The following is a 23,924-nucleotide window of genomic DNA, read 5'->3' as shown; positions in this document are numbered from 1 at the left end:
GAAATGGTAATTAGTGATGAAAAAATGGAAAATTCGTCTTTTATAAGAGAGTTTTAGCTGCATATGAGTTGTGGAAGTTTGAGCGAGAATTTCAGCAATGTAGGCTGGGAATTCTGGCACTAAGCGACGTGAGATGGTCGGACTCTGAGAGTACTGCTTGCCTGTTTGCAGTATGTGCTTGTGTAGTCTGGAGACAACCATTAGGTTACGGATGCGAATTCGGTGTCGGACTGTTGCTGAAACCGAGGTCACAGTTGTACACTACTATGCACTAAGGGAGATTTACGATGCAGGGGAGAAGGGTACTTTTTACGAGCGACTATACTCAGTTCAGGAGAGCTTTCCCAGAGGTGGCATTGTGATCGCGATGGGTGATCAGAATGCCAAGGTGTGCTCTGACAACTTTCTCTTCTTTTTCTTCAGCCTTTGTCCTGGAGTTGGCTCGTCGTGATCGGTTTCGCCATTTGATTCTATTAAATGCCTGATCTGAATGCAATCGCCAGGCTTTCAAATCTCCATCCAGGGTATCAAACCACCGTTGTTTTGGCCTGCTTTTTGGTCGCTTACCAACCGATTTTGGCAAGTGAATTCTCATCAGCGCGAATTACGTGAACCATTGGGGTCCCATTGAAGACGCCTCTCTCGCAGTTTTTCCACGATCGGTGCAACCCCATTGCGGATATCCTCATTTCGAATGTGATTAACATGTGTCACGGCATTAGTTCATCGCAATATCGTCTCCATTACCGCAAGACGCCATTCATTATCTTTTATAGTCGGCCAACACTCAGAACCATAGAGAGCGACAGGACAAACGACATTACGGTATATTTTAGATTTGAAGCGGTCGTTGATACGTCGATCACAAAGAACACCAGTCGTAGAACGCCACTTCATCCAGGCTGCACTAATGCGTAAAGCAATTTCACAACACAGTTTCCCATTATCTGATAGTATTGACCCGAGCCATTTAAATCACTCCTCAGTTCTGGGCAGGTCATTGCCGCTGACAGTGATTGTGCCTGTTTCATGGGGATAGATTCAATCTGAGACCGTGTTGCATGAGGTGTTCGTGTTATTTTTGGACAAATTGTTCGAAATCATTTTTGTTATTAGACGCCGGGAAAACATCATCTGCATAGGTCTCTCCATATTTAACTGCATTTACTAGGACTAGTTCCATCGGTCCCTGACGACGCGCGGCACCTCGGTAGTAGGATTCTGGCTGTTAAGTCGCTCATCAAAATAGGTTAATTGACACTGTGATTGTGTACAGAAAGTTATGTCGTGACAATAGTGCTTCTTCTTTTTCTTCAGCCTTTGTCCCGTTCACAAGCGGGGTCGTGACAATAGTGCTGATACAAACAAAATCTGCACCAATTGGATTGAGTTCGGAAAATCCGAAGAACGCATAGCATGGATATTAATTCTTAAGCATTACCGGCCGGTCGCTCAGCAGCGGATTTTTCCTGGCGGTCGCACGGGACTAATTCCTTGTTTCTCAGACAAAATTGTCCGCTTTCTGTTATAGGATAATTAAATTTAACAGAATATTTTTTTTCATGGTATTTATGCTAACATATTTATTATATCTATTGTAATGGTCTTTAGTTTAATATGCCATAATCTATATACAGTCCCTGGCCATATTATTAGACGCACTGCAAATTCTATGCAAAATCTTAATTATCGGGTGTTTTTTAGCTTTAGAATTTATTAAAAAACACATTTATGTAATTTTTATGTATAATATACCTAGTTACCTGATTGTTAACAAAAATAAAACATCATCTTTTTAGAAAAAATATGTATTTATTAACTGCTATAGAACTTTGAAATGTATGGCATAAAATATTAATATTTGATTGAGCTATCTTTTGCTGCTAGCTTCAATTCCGCGCGGCATGCCGTCATTGCAAGATTGTGCTGTGTCCTACAATTGAGGATGATGATTCCACATACAGTTTATTTTTTCTAGGAGTTGAATTTTGGTTGTGATCACATCTTTAGTTATTTCCCTCTTCATCAACTCCCACACTTTTTCAATTGGGTTCATATCGGGGCTATTACCCGACCAATCCAATAGAGGAATATTCTGCTCTCGCAAATAAGTTTTCACATATCACAATGATCAGAAATGATGCATCTAATATCAACTTACCGATCCCCAGAAGTTGACATCTTTATTACGCCACTGTGTGGCCCATTTCAGACGCTTGACTTTCATCATAGCCGTTAACTTGGGACTCTTGGCGGGTCGGCAGACTTTCAAATGTTAATCATTTAATTATCTACGTACAATGCGCTCTTCAATGGTATTTTTCAGTTGAGATTCTATTTATCTTGTGGTAGCACATCTGTTTTCTAGGCAAATTTTCCTTTCATGGGGTTTCCTACCGTATCTATTCCTTCGTTTCGGGCTTAGTTTATGACCTGACTCCACTTTCTTCTTTATACGTCGTATGGTGGCTGCAGACACCTTCAACTTCCGTAATATTTCGCGGTTGGAAAACGTTTTAAGATTAATGAGGGCCTTTACTTCAGCTATCCTACGCAGTGAACTCCACCTTTTTTATTTCTGGTTAAAATTTTCAAATTTATTATCTATATTTGTCAAATGCTCTGCACACACAAGAAACAAATAGTTGCGTAGTTTAAAACTGCGAAATAAATTAACACACCGAATAAAGCGACAAAAAACATGTCTGTACCTATAGCAGCCGATAATGCAACTGAAACAAATTTATGCTTATTTGGGATCTTGAGCCAAATTGGTAACACTGAAATGCGACACGTAAAAAATTAAATAACTCCGTATTATAAATTTCTTAAACAAAAATAATTATATGTAAGGTTAAATGTAAATAATATCGCATTTAACCCGTGAAACATATACAATTATCATAATTTAAAGTGCGTATAATAAATAGGCCAGGGATTGTATTGACATACTTGAAATAAGATCGATGTTACATGTTTCGTCATTTCCTGAATCACTAAATCTTGGTGCAAAAGCCTGCTACCAATTTCTGAATAACTGTCAGGACAATCTAATAAATAGCCGATGGAATTACAGCCGAATTGGTTAAATATGGAGGCGACCAGTTACACCAAATGGTTTATCAACAAAGGTGTGGGACAGCGAATTAATGCCTGACGATTGGCAACGAGGCATTATCTGTCTCATACATAAAAAGGGAGATATCACACAGTGCAGCAATTATAGAGGTATCACGTTGCTGAGTACCATCTATAAGATATTTTCCTCTATCTTGCTAGGCCATACCAAAGGGGCTTCACTCCAGGCAAATCAGCAACATATCCGATTTTCTCTCTGCGGCGATCTTTAACCTGGCCCTCGAGAAAGTGATCCGTGATGCTGAGGTAAATGCAAGAGGTACGATCCCCTTCAAGTCCACCCAACTACTGGCCTATGCTGACGATATCGACATCATGGGAAGAACCACCCGAGACGTACAAAATGCCTTCGTCCAGGTCGAGCAGGCGGCAATTGGCGCGAGATCTTGGGCTGCACATCAATGCAGGCAAGACTAAATATATGGTGGGAACGTCAGCACCGAATACGAATCAACCAACAACATCAAACCGCACTGGTCAAACACGAAGAAGAATACAACTTTGAGACCGTTGACAATTTTTCTTATCTAGGGTCGAAAATCACAACCGATAACAGCTACAATGGTGAAATCCGCGCACGGTTGTTGTCAGCCAACAGAGCCTATTTCAGCTTACAAAGACTGTTCCGCTCGAAACGTCTCACCATAGGAGCTCTTACTGTACAAGACTATGATCTTGCCAGTCCTCATGTATTCCTCGGAAACTTGGGTTCTTAGCAACAAAAATTGCGAGCTCTTGGCCGTGTTCGAGAGAAGAACCCTCCGAAGAATTTTTGGCCCCCTACATGAGGATGGCCGATTCCGTAGCCTACACAATGACGAAATCTATGAGCGATACCATGACCGTTCGGTTGTGGATTAAATCCGGCTCAATAGGTTACGGTGGGCGGGTTACTTAATCCGTATGGATGAGGATGATTCCACCCGGAAAGTCTATACGGGCAATATCTATGGTAGAGAAAGAAGACGAAGCAGACCCTGCCTAAGATGGAACGATGGCGTAAGTCAGGACGCCAGACAGCTTTTAGGGATATCGAATTGGTGGACCTCGGCGCAAAACCGGGATGTCTGGAGTTCCTTATTAAGGCAGGCCTAGACCGGATACCGGTTCTAACCTCTCCTTCTCCAAACCTATTTTTTTTTTGTTTAACACGAACGGCGTTACAAAGCAACGCAATTGAGCAATGGACGTCAATACTGAATAACAAATTACTGTTCATATAATAATAATAAATTGTTTATCGGGATGGCAACCGATAAATAAGCTACCGGTGCATAAGTCTGTCATAAAACGTCGATTAATAGGTTACCACTCGGTAAGCGCCGGCGACGAAAAGTCGATTAATAGGCTGGTAAAGTGTTGTCGGTATGCCTGGTAAGAATTTTACTATTTGGGGCTTTTCGCAGTGATTGCTCTTCTGATGAGTCAAATATAACGCCTCAGGATTTCGGCCGAAAGTACTTCTATTTCCTTTAAAACACTACAACAAAATTCAGGCGCTGCCCCTGTGTAGGACCAAAATCAGTTAAAAACTGTTTTATATCCGAAGCATTTCACTACACATGACTCAATGATATCAAAACAAAAACAACGACTTTATTAAAGAAGCATGACATCAAACCACTTATAAGTATCTAAGTCCTTAGCAGCTACTCATCCTAAAATAAATATATTTAAGTTGCTAATTTAACTCCCACCCTCATGCTGTGCCTCAGACTCCTGCCAGTTCCTTTTGATCATTTCTATGATTTGTGTGTAAAGCTTGGATTTTGTGAAGTAATAACCACCGCAGACGGCAATGAACGCCCACGCCAGATACAAATATGGGTCCGGCTCCTTTTCCACCTTGCTCGAAAGCGGACCTTGGAAATCCTCGGACGTCACATACGCGGAATTCGATACAGCCTTGATGCCAGTATGCTTCGTCACGAAATTTGCAAAATTATTAACTGTCGCGGAACTGTCGTTGAACTTGACAATGGGGCGGCCTTGATGGAAAAGCATAATCGTGGGCAAACCCACGATTCCAAATTCGGTGTTGAAGGTGTAGAATTTGAAGGCATCGATCGCGGCAACCTTAATGTCAGGGAATTGCCTGGCGAGTGCATTATAGTGCGGCGCAACTACGGCACTCGATAAACATGACTTGGTGTAAAACAGGACGAGCGTGCAATTGCCTTCGACGCTGCGTTTTGTCGAATTCCCGTGCGGTGCTAGTACTGTCAGCGCATCCTTCATCGATTGGACCACGTGAACGGTGTTGTTTCCTCGCCCGCCAAGGCATTTCACTTTGATGGGCGGCCTCCTGCCATCGGGCTTCTGTCCTTGATTCAGCGTCTTATTGGGATCATTCTTGTCGCATATTTTCTTCCCAGGGAACGTTATAAAATCTATGAAGGTGTAATTTGTATAGCCTTCCCTTGTGGCTGGGACTGTCGCGGTTTCATCCTCGTTTCGGGTCCTTGGTTCCATAAATTCGCCACTTATCAGACTCACTAGAAGTTGAAGACCTTTCAGTTCCAAAGAGTGAACATGACGACCTGAGAGAGCAAGCTTTGCTTAAGCGTGTCTCGTAGCTTCGGATAATATTTATACTCACAAATAACAAGGAACGTCAGGAACTTTAACCACCGCATCATGCTACAGTTATGATCAGCTGAAACAGATTATAAAATGTCAGCTTCCACTGAAAGATAATGCCAGGAATGTTGATTAGACGCAGGAATTGGCGACTGTCAGAGTAATCAGCTGTTGCAGCGTAGATAATGCAGTTTCATATAATACTAGTCATTTCCCCTCATTAGCCGTATATAATTGCATTAGGTGAGCTGTGATGCAGAGGCTAATTCAGTGTTACCATCTTGGTAATTTCCAGTTGGGTTCAATGGCAGTAGTAAATTTTTACTTGGGCTCAGGATTGCATAAAGAAAGTACGGACCCGGGATGGAAATCATGTAGAGTCCATCCGAAGCTGCAAAATCAGCCTAACTTTGTTAAAGACTATTCCAGGTCCTTCGAGAAAGCGGCGAATTACCCCATTCTCATCCCCGTTCTGAAATGTGTGGATTAGCTATCCATAAGTGTTACCCCATTTCGAATAAGGACACACTTTTCAGCAACGAGCTTTCGCTATCTATAAGGATCAAGGTTAGCCTTTGTAATGCTCGCGCGTTCCACCATTAGAGCATTGATGATCCACAAAATCTTTGTTTTATCCAGTTTGAGAAAAAAATTCGACAATATTGACTGGGCATTCTGGATGTGAGTGATGGTTGAACGAAGAGGAATGGTTGAGGGAAATATACTGGGTGAACTTAGCAGGAATGGAACTGTCCAGGGTGCTCATGAAGAGATGCAATTGTTTAAACCTCACCAAGAAGAGCCTTAGGATCATAGTGGAAATGGTCAGAAAATATTTAGTACCAAGATGCTATGCTGGTATTTAAAATTCTTGTCGGTTATGGACTGGATTGACATATTATCGGCACAATAGTTCTTTTAGGACGCGCTGCAACTTTTCTTGATGCCATAATTCTCATTGAGTTAGTGGGACTCCGGAGCCTTTTCTTTTGCCGCAATGAGCTGTATCCTGGTAAATCTTCTGATGATAGGCGTAAATCCGACGTTATGAATTTGTAGAGGGTTGGTAAGGAAGTAATCGGTCGTGTGCTACACCATGTCTTTCTTAGGGATAAGGTAGGTAATCTTCGCAGGGAGAAAGAGTGGAAATTCCTCCGGCCATCTAATGACCTGGTCTATTCTGTGTGTCAACCGATATTGTATACTGGTGAACTTTTTATATCAGAAGTTATTCACCCGATCCAAATCGGGGCTCCTCCAGTTTTCCGAGCTGTATATGACTCGTCGAACCTCCTCTTCAGTAACATACGCAAAATTCATGCCCGGCATGACGGGTGTCTTCGGCGGTAATCCCCAAAGTTCACCACAATATTCTTTCGCTTTCGTTACCGAAAACTGTACTGTCTGGACGCTCTGTTGGGAATCGTGAAGTGATCTGAAAAAGCTCTGCTGGTTCCCCGCATACGTTTCATTCTGAACACGTTTGGAGGGACTTTCGCCATATCGTCACAACCGACTGTATACGATTCAAAGTTTCTGCTTTAGTGTGTTCAGAATTTCAACTGCGGATGTCTCACAGGGGATGGCATAATTCCGGTAAACCCTCTGCAATCCTCAACTTTCTGCTGGCATTGCCAAAGCTGAATTGAGTCAGCCTAGCAATGTCTTGCTGTAATGAGCCGCGCCGACGTTCCACACGAATTTTACATGGTGCATTTCTTCTGTCGCTGCACCCAAAATGTGGAAGCGAATCTTCTGACAGCCGCAACTGTGTGGCGAAGCGATACGGGGCACACTGAGAGATGATGTAACCTGCCACAAGAGGGATTTGAAAGAGCGGAACTACTTCGCTCCGTGTGAAGATATTCGGTATCCTGGTGACATTGATAAGACTGACTAGGCTAATCCTGACTAATGTGTGAGGTAGGACTACTCTCGACACCATTCAGCATCAACAACGGTCTAAGACAAGGGGATGCCCTATCATGCGTCCTCTTTAACTTGTCCCTGGAGAATGTGACTTGGATTCTTAGCAAAAAAATTGCGAACACTTGGACGCGTTCGAGAGAAGAATTGTTGGTCCCCTACATGAGGATGGACGATTCCATCGCCTACATAACGACGAAATCTACGAGCGATACGACGGCCGTCTGGTTGTGGATAAAATTCGGCCCAACAGGTTGCGGTGGGAGAGGCACCCAATCCGTATGGATGAGGATGATCCAGCCCGGAAAGTCTATATTGGCAATATCTATGGTAGAAAAAGAAGACGAGGCAGACCCTGCCTGAGATGGAGCGATGGCGTAGGTCAGGACGCCAGACAATGGTTAGGAATATCGAATTGGCGGACCTCGGCGCAAAACCGGGGTGTTTGGAGTTCTTAGGCCGGATACCGGTTGTTGCGTCGTTGATCATGATGATTCTATACGTAGTTTTGGGACTGCCAATTATAATCGTCTTTGTTGACTAGTTTGCTACATTTCATTGACCTTAGTATTCACATTATGATATCAGTTGGGACCTTACCTCGGTATTCTAGGAGGTACAAATCTATCTTCCATTACCAGTGGTTTGGTTTTGACCATGACATTGACTAGTTCGGGGAAAAAATTCAAAAAAGAAATGTGTTGGAAGTTATTGAAACCATTTAGATCCTTTTCTGGTATATGTACTATTTTGATTTCTGATCATTTTCCCCGAGTTTTTACCAAGTATGGTCTCAAGAAACGTTTTTGGGGAAAGTCGACGGGAGCGCTGTTTCATGAGCCGGCATGTCCCGGAGTAATTGGAGTTGCGCCGGAGTGGCATTCACACCGTCCAAATTAGATTGTTTAGTAGTGAGAGCGATAGACTTTTCACAGGCGATTTTCCTCTCTCCTTTCCTCACGTGTGCTCTTAATCGGAGCACGCTTAGCAACAATACACTCGCGCTCAGAAACACATTAGTAGGACCAGTCATATGAATTCTAGGACACACTGGAACGTCCGATTAACTCGACCCACAAAGTAAAAGTGATTCGGTAGGGATCAAAATCGAGAAGCATTTGTTTTCGGACATTTATTTGTTTCATTTTACAATTTATGGAAAGTTATACAATAATAAAATCCAATTCACAATGATCATTGGAATAAATATTATTTTATGCACAATCGTTTCAAAATTAATTTAAAAAATTGATTATATAATCGTTAGAAAAGCATTATCTATTATATTTAGTTGATGTGAAATTAAAATTTAAATTAGAATCTCAATCGTTTCAAGAATAGAGATTGCGCCTGCAATTCCAACTCAGTCAATTTGCTGACAACGGGAGCGAGTTGATTAACGTGGTCCACATAGCCGGTACCTGTGTTCTTCAATTTCTCACCGTAGACAACTTTGCCGTCAAATTCGTTGGCCTCCACTTTCATATCTTTGTCAACAGTTTGAATAGTGATATTCAGATGATCCTCAATTTCTGCATGGTACTGTGAAAAAGATTAAAATGTTTTAAACCGTGTATATTGGGGACGCCAGCATCTCTTACATTTTTCTCATTATACCAAATACAGCAACCGCTTTCATCAGTGAGCCTTGTATTGTAGCAATTGCGACCACGTGAAGCGCACCACTCGCCGTGATACCACACCTAGAAGAGAATACTACTGAAGCAATGCCATTCGAGAACCTGGTGCAAGCATATACCTTTTCAGGAACTGTAGCAACTAAACTTATAGCCAAACCCATTCTCTCGGCTCGTCCAACTCGACCAATTCTATGGACATAATTCGACTTCTCGTCCGGTAATGTTACGTTGATCACTGAAACAAGCGCATTAAACTCATGTCCAGAACTGGCAGTGTCAACGAATACTTACTGTATGGCAATCCTGTGATATCAATACCACGAGCAGCAACATCAGTACAAATCAAGAATTTGACTTGTTGATTTTTGAATTTCTCCAAGTTGGCCTTACGTTCGCCTGGCTTACGATCACCATGAAGACAAACACAAGAGAACTTCTGGGCATTTATGCTTTTGAAATATCTCTCCAGGTTGTCGCAATCAAGTTTAGTTCGGCAAAATATGATTGCACGATCCATTTTGTGCTCTTCAATTGCTCGAATGCAATACTCCCCCTTGAGCAACTTCACCGCTTCAGAAAATGTTTCTGGCGTTTGTCCGTTTGGTCGGATATTGTCATTGTTGTGTACTCCGTCAGTTTGAATGTGTCTTCTTAGATTCTGCCAGGATAAGTCTCGCTGCGGATCTACCTTACAAACAACATGGTGGACTGTTTCGGGAACAGCATCCTCCCCTTTCAAATCAATCCATGTCGGGAAGTGCATAAGGCGATCAGCCATTTTCTTCACTTCGAATGAATGCAGTGTAGCACTGCATACCACCATTTGTAAGCGACGTCCATCGGATGTGATTTTAGGGATTTGCTTATGAATACGATCAATCAAACTCTCGTAGCCTTGCTTCAGTAGCGCATCTGCTTCATCCAACACAAAGAAACGGCAATGCGTTAAGGCAACGATGCCACCCCCAATCAAGTCCTCAAGACGTCCAGGAGTTGCAACGATTATGTCAACTCCGCTTTGTAGAACACTCATTTGTTCGCGAACGTTCACACCACCGATCAATAGGAGTTCTTTGACAACTGGATCTTTCAGATGTTTCCTGAATTTTATGATTTGATTGAAAGTCTGCTCAGCTAATTCCCTGCTCGGTTCGATGATGATGGCTTGCGGTGCATTTGGCTTTGGCTTCAAGTCGACATTGCTGTTTGTGCCTGGATTGGCATGTGGATTCAGTTTGGCGTTTTTCGCTTCAGCTTTACACACCGCTACATAATCATCTGGCTCTGGATATTTGAATTCAGTGGCTCCGAAATTAAAGGACATTTCTGCATTTTTCAGCACTACGGCTGGGTAGAATGTTTCATTCTTCAAATTATCAGGAATTTTGAATGCCAAACCCAAATCTTCTCCATTTTTCGTGAACTTGACTTCGTGCTTCACTAAGTCCAAACAACAACCAATTGAGTCGTGCATTCCAAACGCTTCACCATAGTTATTGAAATTCTTATTATTTGATTTCTTTCCTGTTCCTCCGTAGCCGAATCCGTATTGATCCGTGCCCAAGTCTAGGTTAGCTTGGTGAGTCGACCAGCCGACTCTACACAAACCTTCATCTGTTACAGTGGCTTCATAGTAGTACTTCCCAGGCCCCTTCACTCCGGTAGTACAACGACATCCGTGCCACTCTTTGAACTCCCGTGACTGACATCGTAATCCGTCCGGCGTGACAGCTAATGCGCTGCCTCTATCGAAGAATGACATAGTCCAGGGAGCTACCGTTCCAGCCGCAACGCCTTTAGAACCTTTGCCATCCGCTATATCTCGAAGTGTTTCCCAGACGATCTGCAAAATTGGCAGACAGAAAGCACCAGTTTTTCCTGAACCTGTTTCAGCAGCCATCAGGACATCACCACCACCCAATATCATTGGAATGGCTTCGGCTTGGACATCAGTCGGCAAACTAGTTTGAGAAGAAGATAACGGTGATGAAATATGATGGAAGATTCTTTCAAATTTAGCGGAAACTTTTGGATAATTAGTCTTGAGGGAGGATCATTGATTTTTTAATCGACTACAGATGTGATATGGATAATAACGAATGATCAATCGTAGGAATAATGGAATCACCATCTAGGCCAATCATAGTCGTTCATGACATCTGCGCGAATTCTTTGCTACCAGCTTGCTTGTTATGAGGGCTTTAGATTGTGGATACTGCTACAACTTCCTCATGTGTTATTTTTCCATAGCAGTCAACATTTTTATCGACCAGAAGGTATTTTCTAAATTCATCTTCCGAAATTGGCAAATTAATGACTTCTTTATCGACAAAGGCATCAAGTTCTGGAAGGCTTCCATTATTCAAATTGATGCCCCGTCTTTTTGAAGCAATTTTGCAGTATGTTGGGAGCAACAAACTAAAGGTTATGGAACTTTTAGCAAGCTTTGCGACTTGAAGAATGGAAGTCATTTTTGCAAAATTTTGCAGTGCAATTTCGCTTTCTAACATACAAATATGCTCATCAGACCCATCGGAATCGCACATAAAAAGCAATGGTAGTGCATACATATTTTTATCCTAGGGATATTGTCATTCCGTTATGTTAATGTACCTCGAGGAAGAGTTTTATAGAATAGGACTGAATCATCTGCATTGTAGGTGCAGCTACTTTCGTATCCTCAGTTTAAGGTCACCCAAAACCTTCAACTTGGCGGTCAGCCTTCATCAGCTGGGTAATAATCGCTGTTCACCACGTTTTTTTTCTGATTGGTAAAACTGTCAATAAATAATATTATGAATTTAGCCATTTTTGGAGTGACTGGTGGCTGGTCTTCACGTAAAAAGAAGTTTTGTTCCTTCTGGGAAGGAATGTATTTCGGAAATCAGTTGCCTCTTACTGGGTTGGAACAAAACACGGAGGAAGGAAACAGTTGATTTTCGGATTCGAAGGAACAAAAGACTGAGTAAGGGAGCTACTGATTCTGAATGGGAAGACTCTTTTTAAGGTTTTGTGTAAACACAAAACCTTATTAAAATCGGTTTACTGTCTGTCTGTCACACTCATTTTTCTCGGAGACGGTTATAACGATTGACACCAAATTTGGTAGAAACTGGGAACGCTCACGCATATAGTAAGTTATATCCTTTTACGTCGAATTTTAGTGGGGGGGGGGGGGGGGGACATAGATGCAGAAGGGGGATGTAAAATTTGTTTTCATCAAATATAGTCATGTGGGGTATCAAATTAAAGGTCTGGGTCAGTACTTTTCGAAGCCACCGGTCTTAGTTTTGACATTTGCTTGAAAGGTGGGGGGTGCGGGGGGTTGAAAGTGCTCATTTCTTTAACGGACCCATTCTCAGAAACTACTCAATGGAATAATCTGAAAAAAACCAAGAGGATGCCACTGAATGGTGTCTAGGCCCCAAAATACCCTCCATACTGATAGCTGTTCAAATAAAGTTAATAATAGAACATTTCAATAAGTTTTAGTAATTGGCAGGAAACACCACCCTTAAGTTCCTCCTAGAATCACGAAATTGCAGTAATGTAGGCTACAGCATAGAGCATGGTCCTACTAAATTTGGTGAGAATCGCACTATTACTAACAAAGTTATAATAGGTTAAAGCTGTCGCTTTTGTGCAAATTCAATACTTTGAATGTCAAATTCACTTGAAAGTGGATATTCTCACATAATATATGAATATATTACGTGCTACATACTAATGGGACAAATGCACACTCAAATCTCTTTATGAAAGAAATACACAAAAGCTTTCATACCTGAAGCGTCTAGCTAGGTTTTCTTTTCACGTAAGGATTATGAGCCGTTTGTGTGAACCTCTTTGTTTTTTCTTCACGATAATACGCCATCACATACGGCTTTGGTTATTTGCGACCTTTCTCATCAGACAATAGGAAATAAGATACGCCAATGCCTACGTAAACTGTAAAAGACCTGGATCGTGCGTTTGTTTTTTTACCACTACTTTCTTTTGTAAAAATGTAGATTCATAATCGGGAAGTCCGTTGTCTACAAGAACCCCTGGATTTCTGACCAAAACTAACAGATCCAATCACTTCCGCGGCAAGAAATAAGCGCATTCGGGCGTCTTTGTTGGGTTCCACTCGTGTGAGCCCGACAACCATAGTAATGTGGTTTTTGATATCAAAAAGTTTTGTGATTGATTCTATTCTTGGTCTTCTGATAGTTCGCCCTGTATCACATTTTAACAACTTAATTTAAAAAGGGGGTTTGTGTAGAATAATGTGAAGGACCGCTGTTGGCGCAGGTCTTGAACACTCTGTTTTTTTCGCGCTTTTTATCCAATGTGAGGGAAAAAGCAACGGACCGGCGAAATCGGAAATGCAGACCTCGAAATCGTTAACTGACATCCTCCAAATGTAAACTTCCGTCTAACCCTTCGTAAGATTTTCCTCAATGAGCTGACAATTAGCGACCCTTTCTTCTTCTTTCTTTCCTTTATTATAAGACAGATGGAAAGAAGGCTGTACATTTTTGAAATCAAAAGAAAAATGCTGAACAATAGACAAATAAAGTTATTTGCCGAATAGAAAGAAGGAAAGAAATAAAGGCAACTTGTAAAGCTAACCCTTTCGTGACATTTCAAGCAAGCGGAGCTGTTCTTTGTATCCGCTGAATCTCTGTAAAGTTATTACCTTCATTCATAACTAAATCCTTGAAAGTTAAGATCTGTCTTGGGGAATGGCGAAAAAGAGAAGGGTATTTATGTGGCTCCTTCCGTTGCACAGATAATAACTGAAATAATGCTGTAACGCATCAATGTCGACAGGGAGCAGGCCTGTTTCCGCTTTGGATCCTCCTGCACCGCTCGCATCAACACCGAGTAATGGACAAAGGCAAAATGGCTTTGGAGTATGAGGCAAACAAAGCTGGACCCAGAAAGACTAGGACTCACAGTCTGATGGGTCATCGTGCTCTTCTTATTTGCATTAATGGGCAGAATATCGAGGGCATTAAATGATTTGTATGTTGAAGTAGCGCTTTTTCTGTCGCTGCTCGCACCGAATTTTAAATTGTTCGCCTCATCAACAGTTTTATCCAAGACCTAGAAGTGCAGCTATCTCAGCACTAACGTGAAATAAGGTTGTTTCGGAACAACTATACGCTAGCAGCACATGGAAAGTGACCGTCACTCCCATTCGAGGGTTTCAAGCTTGTCAAATTTCGTGGGTGTATGACGTATTGATCAGAATCCGTTCAAAAATATAGAAGAAACCGAAGAAGAGAAATGCCAGTGCTATGCTATTTTATCTACTACCAAGGTTATTTTTGCCTCCAAATACCACTTTTGGGCGATTGGATTTACCCAAAGATATTACTTTATAATGCAGAGGCGGCGAGCCTAAAGTTGAGGGGTTCAACGATATCCTTGTTGTGCTGTCCATTATTTACATCATCTAAAGTCATTGGAACGAATAAACAACAATAGAAAGGGGAAATATCCCTCGAATAGGGGACTATTTATTGGCAAATCAATTTCGCAATTGTTTCCAATAACCTATACGTCTCGGCCTACCTCGACCATAACCCGGTCTCCTCCAAACACGTATTTTGCAAACAAATTAGTGATACGCCCCATAAAAGGCCTCGTTTCAAATTATGATGCGCTTGCATCATCATAACTAAGATATTAAGATGCATTTTCGACTCCAAAGTTACTTACGTCCACTCCATTTCCTCAACAGCCTTAGCGATTTCGGGCAAAACACCAAATTCTGAAACAGGAAACACTTTCAGTGTTTGTACGAATAATATATAATGTTTCAGTTACCTTCAAATGCAGTCATTGTGCCTTTATTTGCTTAATATAATCCTCGAAATCAAAGGATACACAAATTCTTGAGATGCGCTGACAGCCGGCTTGGTATCTCCAATGTTCGTGTTTTGATTAGTTCAGTGGTGCTAAAACTGTGATGTTGTGGAAATGTCAATGGCTTCATTTACAGCGGTTAGCAGATTTCCGGAATTCTGCTTGAATTTTAAGTCTAAATTTGCTTAATTGGATTTTTACGCTGGATTACAGTAATAAGCCTTCATTTAACCTTTGAAGTTTTATAGAATGTTTTCTACCACTTTTAGCCTGTTAAATTTAATAATAATCAATTAGAGAAGACTGACGGATTATCAATAATAATAATGGCCTTTAGATGTTCATGACAAGCCTATACTTCTTCTCCCAGATTTAACCTTGATACAGCACGGATTATTTGGTGGTGCTGGCAAAGAGTATGTTTCTTTGATAAAAGCTGTTAGCTCCCCTTCTGTATAAAGCACTCCAGATATATTGAAGAGTAGGCGAAGTAATGATCCGAAGGGTTTAAAGGGTTAGGCTACTCTAGAAATTTAAAAAATCCTTTTTTTTGGGCTGAAATACTTTAAGAATGAAATACTTAAATGATTGAGATAGGCGGACATTTATTAATTTTTTTATTTTGAATTTTGCGCAACCAGTTTTTATCTGATGCGAACCTATCGAACATTTTACAAGCGAAACTACATTCTTCAACTTGGCCGAACTCATAATTCGAACAAATTTTGACCCGAATATTTCTATGGTCAAAGGACTGACGATTTGGTACGAAATATCGGGATTACTAATTATCGGGAGCGCAAAATGAAGTAAATTATCTCTGTGGACCGGAAAATTTGTACGAGTTACCTAGAAATAAATGTATTAACTTTATTTGTACAGATATCGGTATGAAGGGTATACCGGAACTTAGGGACCGTATAGTGGCAGCTTCGTGATTCTTTTCAGATCTTTCGGTTCTGAGAATGTTTCTGCGAAAGGAGTGACCACTTTCCAGCCCCCGCCTTCCCAATTTTTGCAGCAAATATTCGAACTGCCGCTATGATTGAAAACTACTAATCGAGACTTTTCATTTGGTACCCCACATGACTATATTTGGTGAAAACAAATGTACACCCCCCTTTTGTATGTGCGGAGACCCCCCACTCTCAAATTCCACATGGAACAGTGCGACTCATTGCATGTGTGTACGTTCACAGCTTCAACCTCCCCGCTAAATTTGGTGTCAACCGGTATAACCGTTTCTGAGAAAAGTACATGTGAGAAATAAACAGATAGACTGACAGATCGTCAGACAAACAGACCGACAGTAGCCTATTTTTATAAGATTTTGTTTAACACAAAACCTTCAAAGCACGTCAAATTCACCTGCAATGGTGATAGATGAGCAAACCTTCTTTAAAATGTGTCGTGCTACCACGGATCGAACTATCTACTTAATGAATTGCGTAGGGAGACATGCCTATAGAGGTGAGTGTTCGTGCTCACTAATAATGTGCTGTCTATTGAAAATTATTCAGGAAATATTTCCTCTACAGAAAGATGCTGGTGTCGTCTGAAAATGATGATCATACAGACAGAATTCGTTGAACCTAAAATCAAAAACGATTGTAACCTAATTTGGTACCCAGATGGTGGTAATTTCATTACTTCAAATGTTTTAAGAACGACCACTTTAGGATTATAGGTAATTGTGATTCATATATATATATATATATATATATATATATCGACATCGCTGTAGTAGAGATAGCTGATAGGTCTGGAACTTTTCTTAATATCGGCGTTGCTGAACCGGATATTAAGTGGGTCATCCCGTGTGAAGGCCGTTTTTTTTGCTTTTTTAGAAATTTTGTGAAGAACTGGAGAAGGATACAGATACGAATTTTTCACCATAGATTTATTAATATCTTCAGCGTGCATAGTAATTTTTCCAGCCCGATCACATAGTTCGTTATTGAAATACAGAGCAATTTATACATCCATCTCCAAGAAAAGGTGTTTTTCTGCTGCCACGCAAGAGGGCGCTGCGACCATCTTAATGAAAAAAAGTAAAGGGTTACTTTAACGTACAGACTTAACTACAGTCCGCAAACTAGAATTATTAAAAAATATTAAAAACTAAATTTTTGGTGTCTTGTTAAACTTTTTTTTTTGGAATTTTGTTTTTTTTTTACGGCTTCTTCAATGAATAAAAAAAACTACTGAATGAATCGCAATTATCCTAGTTTGCGGGCCGTAGAAATATGTTCTGAATAAGTCGTGAACATTTCAAAGAATTTCGTGGGATAGATTTTGAGCTATCATGGCAGCCGATTTAGAACATGCAGTTTCGAGAAAAACGCATTTGAAAAGTAGAATGGAATTTTTAGCCATAAAAGCTTAACTGACCATTAATCTACTATACCTAGTCCATAAACCTTAGGTTTCTTGAAGAAGCACATGTATGGCATTGGCTTAAATTCTTGTCCTTTTAGCGAAGTCATTGTAACATCTTTCCGACCGATAAATACGAGCTCCGGATGGCGCAAGTGGTTAGAGCGCTGGGCTGTCGTAGCAGAAGGCCGCGGTCCAAACCTCACTCGTGGCAATGGATTTGTATCGTGGCTGTATGTCGGATTCCAGTCGACTCAGCTGTGAATGAGTATCTGAATCAAATCAGGGTAATAATCTCGGGCGAGCGCAATGCTGACCAATATGGATTGTTGCGCCAACGATTATTATTATAATTAATCAACATGCAAATATGAGCTTTATTACAGCGATCGACATAAATAGAAGGGGACGTGCAGCCCCACAACATCTTAATTTGAAGCGTAGATGAGGTGCCATATTTCCCATATGAATTTGCAGCACTGTAAAGCGGTAACTGCACTAATCAGTCATCGGATTAATAGCTTCATGACATTGGTGGGAAAATCAAGGGCTGAAACCTCGGACATGCTGACCTGTTGTATGGTAATGGAATTGCTAGCCCCGCTCCTGCATGGTGGTTTGAAAATACCTCAAGGTTATCTTGGTTCATGATCTATGTGATAGCGACACCACGTCAGTCAAAAAAACTAAAATAAGTCGGAATATCGGAAAATGGGGGCTCGCCTATAAAGGTTTTGTGTTCATCTTAGGTGAGGAACTTTCAAACACGTTTTCCTTTTCGTAGGTAACTACAAGTTCCAAACATTTCTTCATATATTTCCAGGTTTTCATATATATGTATGTGCATATTGAAGCCATAAATATTATAAAAATCCTAAACAAATAAACATTGCCTATTACCGCATACTAACGTGTTCATATGTATATACGCATATACCTATCTATATGCATCGATAGCACGCATCTGAATATATAGTTTACTCCATACGCCAAAGCAATGTATGTACAAACTTCTAATGTACGCAAACTTTTTTGACATATACATATGTCTGCCTCGACTAATCGAGTAATAAAGAATCAAGAACGGAAAACTAAAATGCGCCCGTTACACACGTCTTGGAGTACAATAAATTCACGGGGAATGTATGATAAAATGTTGACCTTATATAACAGTGTCAGTAATAGTTGGATTGCCACAATTGCGTCTTATATTATCACTTATATTGCCGGCAAATTTTGAACTTCTAGGATCAACTTAATTTTCATGAAAATTTCTAAAAGATGGTAATATGCTATTATTAACTTTATTTCAACAGATATGGGCATATGAGGAATATATTTCATGTAGATGCACCATTCTAAGCTTTTTTTAAGATTTTTTGGTTGGAAGGGTTCTGAGAACGAGATCTATTTCATTTTCGGAGCACACATTTTGAGTTCCCACTCCCCTGTGTCTTACCCAATATCAAAAATAATATCAGTTTCAGAAAGTATTAATTGAACCCTTCTATTTGATTTGATATACATGATCATATTCTGTGAAAAAAAATAGACACCTTGCTTTCGTATATATGGGGAGCTCACCCTTAGATCCAACACAAAATGATGCCACTCGGCAAAGAGACACAAAGACTACATGTTTTCATCAAATTTCGTGACAATCGGTCCAGCCGTTTCTGAGTAAATGAACAGACCTGTGGGGAGTGGCGAGATCTCTCATGAGGCGTGACCCCAGTAGGCGGACTGGGGCATATCTATTGATGTGAAAATAGTTGAAATGAAAATGTTCATGCAATTTTCCTTTCTGAACAGACCATAAAACCATATGAGAAAGAGGAAACTTATAGTGCAGGGGCTCGGAGCCACAGTGCCGGCGGCTTTTGGGGGTGAGCAAGCGGGTTCCTATTTGTCGATATCCCTCGACCGCAGTGCCTTGGCGGTGGACAACCTTGTGACCGTGGCATCAAATGTTACAAGTCTTTCAGATTTGGAAAAGGACGTGTTCAAGCAAAATGCTGCAGCAGAAAACAAGTCGGGAAACCGGAAGCTAGACGCTTTAGGTATGAAAGGTTTTGTGTATTACTTTTACAAAGAGATTTGAGTGTGCATTTGTCCCATTAGTATGTACCACGTAATATATGCATAAATTATGTGAAAATATCCACTTTCAAGTGACATTGACATTCATAGTTTTGAATTTGCACAGAAGCGACAGCTTGACCTAGTATAACTTTGTTAATAATAATGCGATTTTCACCAAATTTGGCAGGATCATGCTCTATGCTGTAGCCTACATTGTTTCATGATTCTAGGGTGAATATAGTAATGTACTATTATCAAGTTTATTTGAACAGGTATCGGTATGGAGGGTATTTTGGGGCCTAGGCAGATCCTTCCATTGAGTAGTTTCAACCTTCGAAAAGTACTAACCGAGACCTTTCATTTTATACCCCACATGACTATATTTGATGAACAAAAATTTACACCCCCTTTTTGCATGTATGGGGACCCCTCTTAAATTCGACCTAAAAGGATGCAATGGATAGATGGTAGTTAACAAAAGAAGATGAAGAAAGTAAAAGTGTGAATTCGCCTAGAGGCAATTATGATCTCCAGCAAAGGAAATTTATATTATCCGGAGATATTGAAAAAGGTCAAAGCTGATCTAGACCTAAAAGATCTAGGCGGAAATGTCAGCCAGATCCGAAGCAGACAGAAAGGTAACCTCATGTTTTAACTGAAAAAATCTAGCTTGGCAGAAACTGGTAGCTTTCGAACTCATGTTAAGAATTCATTTGGCGAAAATGTCATAGTATGGACCCAAAAACGTGAGGTCTATATACAGTGCAAGAATCTCGGTGAAGTGACATCCAAAGGAGAAACCTGCACTGCCTTGAAGGAACAGTTCAGGTTGAGGGAATTTGCCGAGCAGTCCATTGAGATTGCGAAAAGTCTATGGCAATATTCAAATGGTTAAATTGCGATTATCAGTGTACGCAGCGCAGGCGTTATTGGCGACCGGGAAAGTTCGAGTCGGATAGGTTGTCTGCCGTCTCTGCTCGCTAAGACGGCAGATAAACTATCCGATTTGAACTTTCCCGGCCACTCGGTGTTGCAAGTGCCTCACGTTTGGTCATTTCGCGATCGCGGTCTTATCTATGCAGAAAGTGTGAGGAGAAAGACCATATTACTAAAGACTGCAATAGGGACTCCAAATGCTTATCGTGTGAGGGAAAGGAGGGACGGGGTAACCGGCATATTGCCGGAAGTGCTAAATGCCCGGAGTTTCGGGAGGTGTTGATTACAATGAGAAAATTAGGTTTATTCATATAAACCTCAATTATTGCAGGGTCGCTCAGGATTTATTTGAGCAGACCACCTACAAGGTCCATCACGGTGGCGTATGGGCGGAAATAAACGGGGTATATGTGTTCAGCTGTTACGCCCCACCAAGTTTGACACTTGGCATGGAAGCTGCAGAAGTTAGCACTATTTCCTAAGGTTGGTAAATCTCCAGGTGAGCCAACCTTAGCACACTGTGGTGAAAATGGTAGAGGAAGTAATCTAAAATAGAAGGAAGGAAGGAAGGCCTCTCAGATCGACAGTATGCCAAATCAACCATTGATGCCATCAAAATGGTTACTGGTTTGGCCGAAGATATAATTTATGGAAAGGGTAATACTAGCAAATATTGCGTGGTGGTGGCCCTGGACTTGGGAAATGCATTCAATTCGGTCAATTTGGAATTGGAACACGGAGATCTCTGATGAAGATTGGAATTTCCGCCTATTTTGCAGCTATTGTCAATAGCTCCCTAGAGGTGTCCCACAGGGCTCCGCACTGGGCTCATTGTTGTGAAACATCATGTACAACGATGTTCTTAATCTTCCGGTTCGGTGGGTTACGCTACCGATATAGCGCTGGTTGTAGTCGGAACAGCGTTGTATGAGATGTTCTGGATCGGGACCAGTTTCCTGGTCCTGGTATATTATAGTGGCGGTCAAGTAAACCATGTGCTTGGAGTAGGAAACCTACCAGCAAAAAAACGTTTACGCGCCTACAGAAAAGTGTGCAGAGTCGGAGAAGAATACCTTCTACGATGGAGCTGAGCAAACCCTCGAAACCTATCTCAAGTATGATATTAAAATCACACTTGCAGATGTTAACAATCAAGTAGGGAGGGAGAGCGTATTCAGGCGATACGTCGGCTCCCATTGTTTACATAAGGATACAGCAGCTATAGCAGTATCGCACCAAATGGTTTGCACGGAAAGCGGTCCACTAACATACATGGATCTCTCCAGATGCGACCACAAACAAATTGATTACGTTTTGATTGAACGCCTTCACCTCTCAGTCTTGATAATTGTCAGAACATATAGGGGAGGATCACTATCTCGTTGGCATAGTGCTCCGAGCTCGAATTACAACATGCTGAGACTGAATACTGAAGTGATCCTCAGCAAAGCCCTCCGTAGTACCTATAAGGGGAAATTGATGCCGCAATAACTGCTGTCCTGGAGATGAAGCATCAACAAATGATCTTCACAACTACCTGAAGAGCGTTATCATTGATACGGTATTCGCACCAAGCACGGATGTTTTACCAACAAGTCAGCACGATTAAGCCTTATACACCTCGATGCTCATCCTGCCGAGAAAAAGAGGGAAATCTGATTTCCGACAGAATGGGCATATTAGAGCGATAGGTCGAGTATTTTGATGAACTGCTTAACCATAAAAATATGGGCGAGTTGGACACTCCGCCAACTGAAGACGACGGACAAATATTGCCATCACAAAGCACGGAAGAAACCGCCTGTGCAATTCATCGGCTTAAAACCCATAAGTCTACTGACCTACGGTGAAGGTATTGACATTATGGGAAGAACTACCTGAGATGTACATTTTAGTTACATCCAGATGGAGCAGATTGCACGAGTTCTCGGACTGCACGTTAATGAAGGCAGGGTGAAGCACAGGTGGCAACGTCAGCGCCAAAGAATAAAGAGTCAAAACCATCGAATCGAACTAGTCAAAGGGAAACAATAAAAATAGGAGACTACAACTTTGAGACCATTGAAAATTTCTCTTATCGAGGGTCGAAAATCACAATCGATAACAGCTACGACGATGAAATCCGCGGACGGTTGTTGGCTGCCAACATACCCTATTTCAGTTAACAGAAACTGTTTCGCTCGAAACGTCCCACCATAGGGTCAAAGCTCTTATTGTACAAGACTATGATCTTGCCAGTCCTTATATATCCCCCGGAGACCTGGGTTCTTGTAGTAGCCTATATAATGAAGAAATCTATGAGCGATACCACGACTGTCTTGTTGTGGACAAAATCTGGCTCAACAAATCTGATCTGACGCTCGCCGAGGAAAAAACGGTCCTCATCACCAAACGCCGTAAAAGGAATTATGCCCGCAATCAAATTGAGAATTATATCATCACTTTTGACCTTGCCATCAAATACTTGTGATTGATGATAGACGGGAAACTTAGTTATAAGCAACACGTGCTGTATGCTTGTGACAAACCATTCACCGCAAGTGTGGTCTTGGCAAAGATGATGCTGAACGTGGGAGGGCCACAGCAAGGGTAGTGAATTCGATCCCGCTCTATGCAACTCCACTATGTGGAAAGGCATTACAGATCACACTTAAGGCAAACAAACTGAGTGCAATGTACAGAAGAACATTCTTAAGGGCGTCATCCGCAGAATCGAATTTTTTTTTGGCATCAATTGCATTAAGTCGTTTGTGGAGTCGTTTGGAAATTATACTGTTGAACACGTTATAAGTCACACGCCAGGTTTATGTCGATCGCTGTAATAAAGCTCGTATTTATCGGTCCGAATGACGTTTGAATGATTTCGCTAAAAGGACAAGAATTGAAGTCACGGCTGTACCTGCGTTTCTTGACGAAACGTAAGATTTATGGATTAGGTATAGCAGATTAATAGTCAGTTAAGTTTTTATGGCTAAAAATCGCATTCTACTTTTTAAATGCGTTTTTCTCGAAACCGCATGTTGAAAATCGGCTGCCATCATAGCCCGAAATCTATCAAATGAAATTCTTTGAAATTTCCACGACTTCTTCAGAACATATTTCTACGGTCCGCAAACTAGGATAATTGCGATTCATTCAGTAGTTTTTTTTTATTCATTGAAGAAGCCGTGAAAAAACACCAAAATTCAAAAAAAAGTTTAACAAGACACAAAAAATTTAGTTTTTAATAATCCTAGCTTGCAGACTGTAGTTAAGTCTGTACATTAAAATGGCGTTTACCTTTTTTCTTTAAAATGGTCACAGCGCCCTCTAGCGTGGCAGCATAAAAACACTTTTTTTAGAGATGGGTGTATAAATTGCTCTGTATTTCAATAACGAACTATGCGATCG

General features: G+C 41.1%; 2 protein-coding genes across 3 annotated transcripts; both read right to left on the bottom strand.

The window, feature by feature from the left end:
- Positions 1–4,714: 4,714 nt before the first annotated feature.
- On the bottom strand, positions 4,715–5,890 carry LOC119655750 (thioredoxin domain-containing protein 15). 2 transcript variants are annotated; one of them, XM_038061802.1, is made up of 2 exons: positions 5,738–5,890; positions 4,715–5,678 (listed from the first exon to the last, which is right to left on the bottom strand). In XM_038061802.1, the coding sequence occupies exons 1-2, from the start codon at positions 5,775–5,777 to the stop codon at positions 4,825–4,827; spliced, it is 894 nt and encodes a 297-aa protein (XP_037917730.1). In that variant the 5' UTR covers positions 5,778–5,890; the 3' UTR covers positions 4,715–4,824. The 2 variants fall into 2 exon arrangements, with proteins under 2 accessions (XP_037917730.1, XP_037917731.1); XM_038061803.1 differs by having other exon boundaries at positions 4,715–5,633.
- A 2,860-nt stretch (positions 5,891–8,750) lies between these two features.
- LOC119655450 (ATP-dependent RNA helicase Ddx1) lies at positions 8,751–15,227 on the bottom strand. Its single transcript, XM_038061348.1, has 6 exons — positions 15,102–15,227; positions 14,994–15,045; positions 9,576–11,245; positions 9,404–9,519; positions 9,246–9,347; positions 8,751–9,186 (listed from the first exon to the last, which is right to left on the bottom strand). The coding sequence occupies exons 1-6, from the start codon at positions 15,115–15,117 to the stop codon at positions 8,959–8,961; spliced, it is 2,184 nt and encodes a 727-aa protein (XP_037917276.1). The 5' UTR covers positions 15,118–15,227; the 3' UTR covers positions 8,751–8,958.
- Positions 15,228–23,924: the final 8,697 nt, after the last annotated feature.

Source organism: Hermetia illucens, chromosome 4 (genome assembly GCF_905115235.1).
Source record: "Hermetia illucens chromosome 4, iHerIll2.2.curated.20191125, whole genome shotgun sequence".
Lineage (NCBI taxonomy): Eukaryota > Metazoa > Arthropoda > Insecta > Diptera > Stratiomyidae > Hermetia > Hermetia illucens.
Note: the sequence above shows the minus strand (reverse complement) of the source record. Positions and strands in the feature narration are given on the sequence as shown.

Excerpts from the sequence above, each read along its gene's own strand:
- LOC119655750 (XM_038061802.1), bottom strand. The coding sequence starts at position 5,777 with ATGATGCGGTGGTTAAAGTTCCTGACGTTCCTTGTTATTT. Across the intron at positions 5,679-5,737 it reads CCTGACGTTCCTTGTTATTT|GTCGTCATGTTCACTCTTTG; the intron begins GTGAGTATAAAT and ends TTGCTCTCTCAG.
- LOC119655450 (XM_038061348.1), bottom strand. Across the intron at positions 9,520-9,575 it reads TATCACAGGATTGCCATACA|TGATCAACGTAACATTACCG; the intron begins GTAAGTATTCGT and ends CGCTTGTTTCAG. Across the intron at positions 9,187-9,245 it reads TTTGGTATAATGAGAAAAAT|TACCATGCAGAAATTGAGGA; the intron begins GTAAGAGATGCT and ends TCTTTTTCACAG.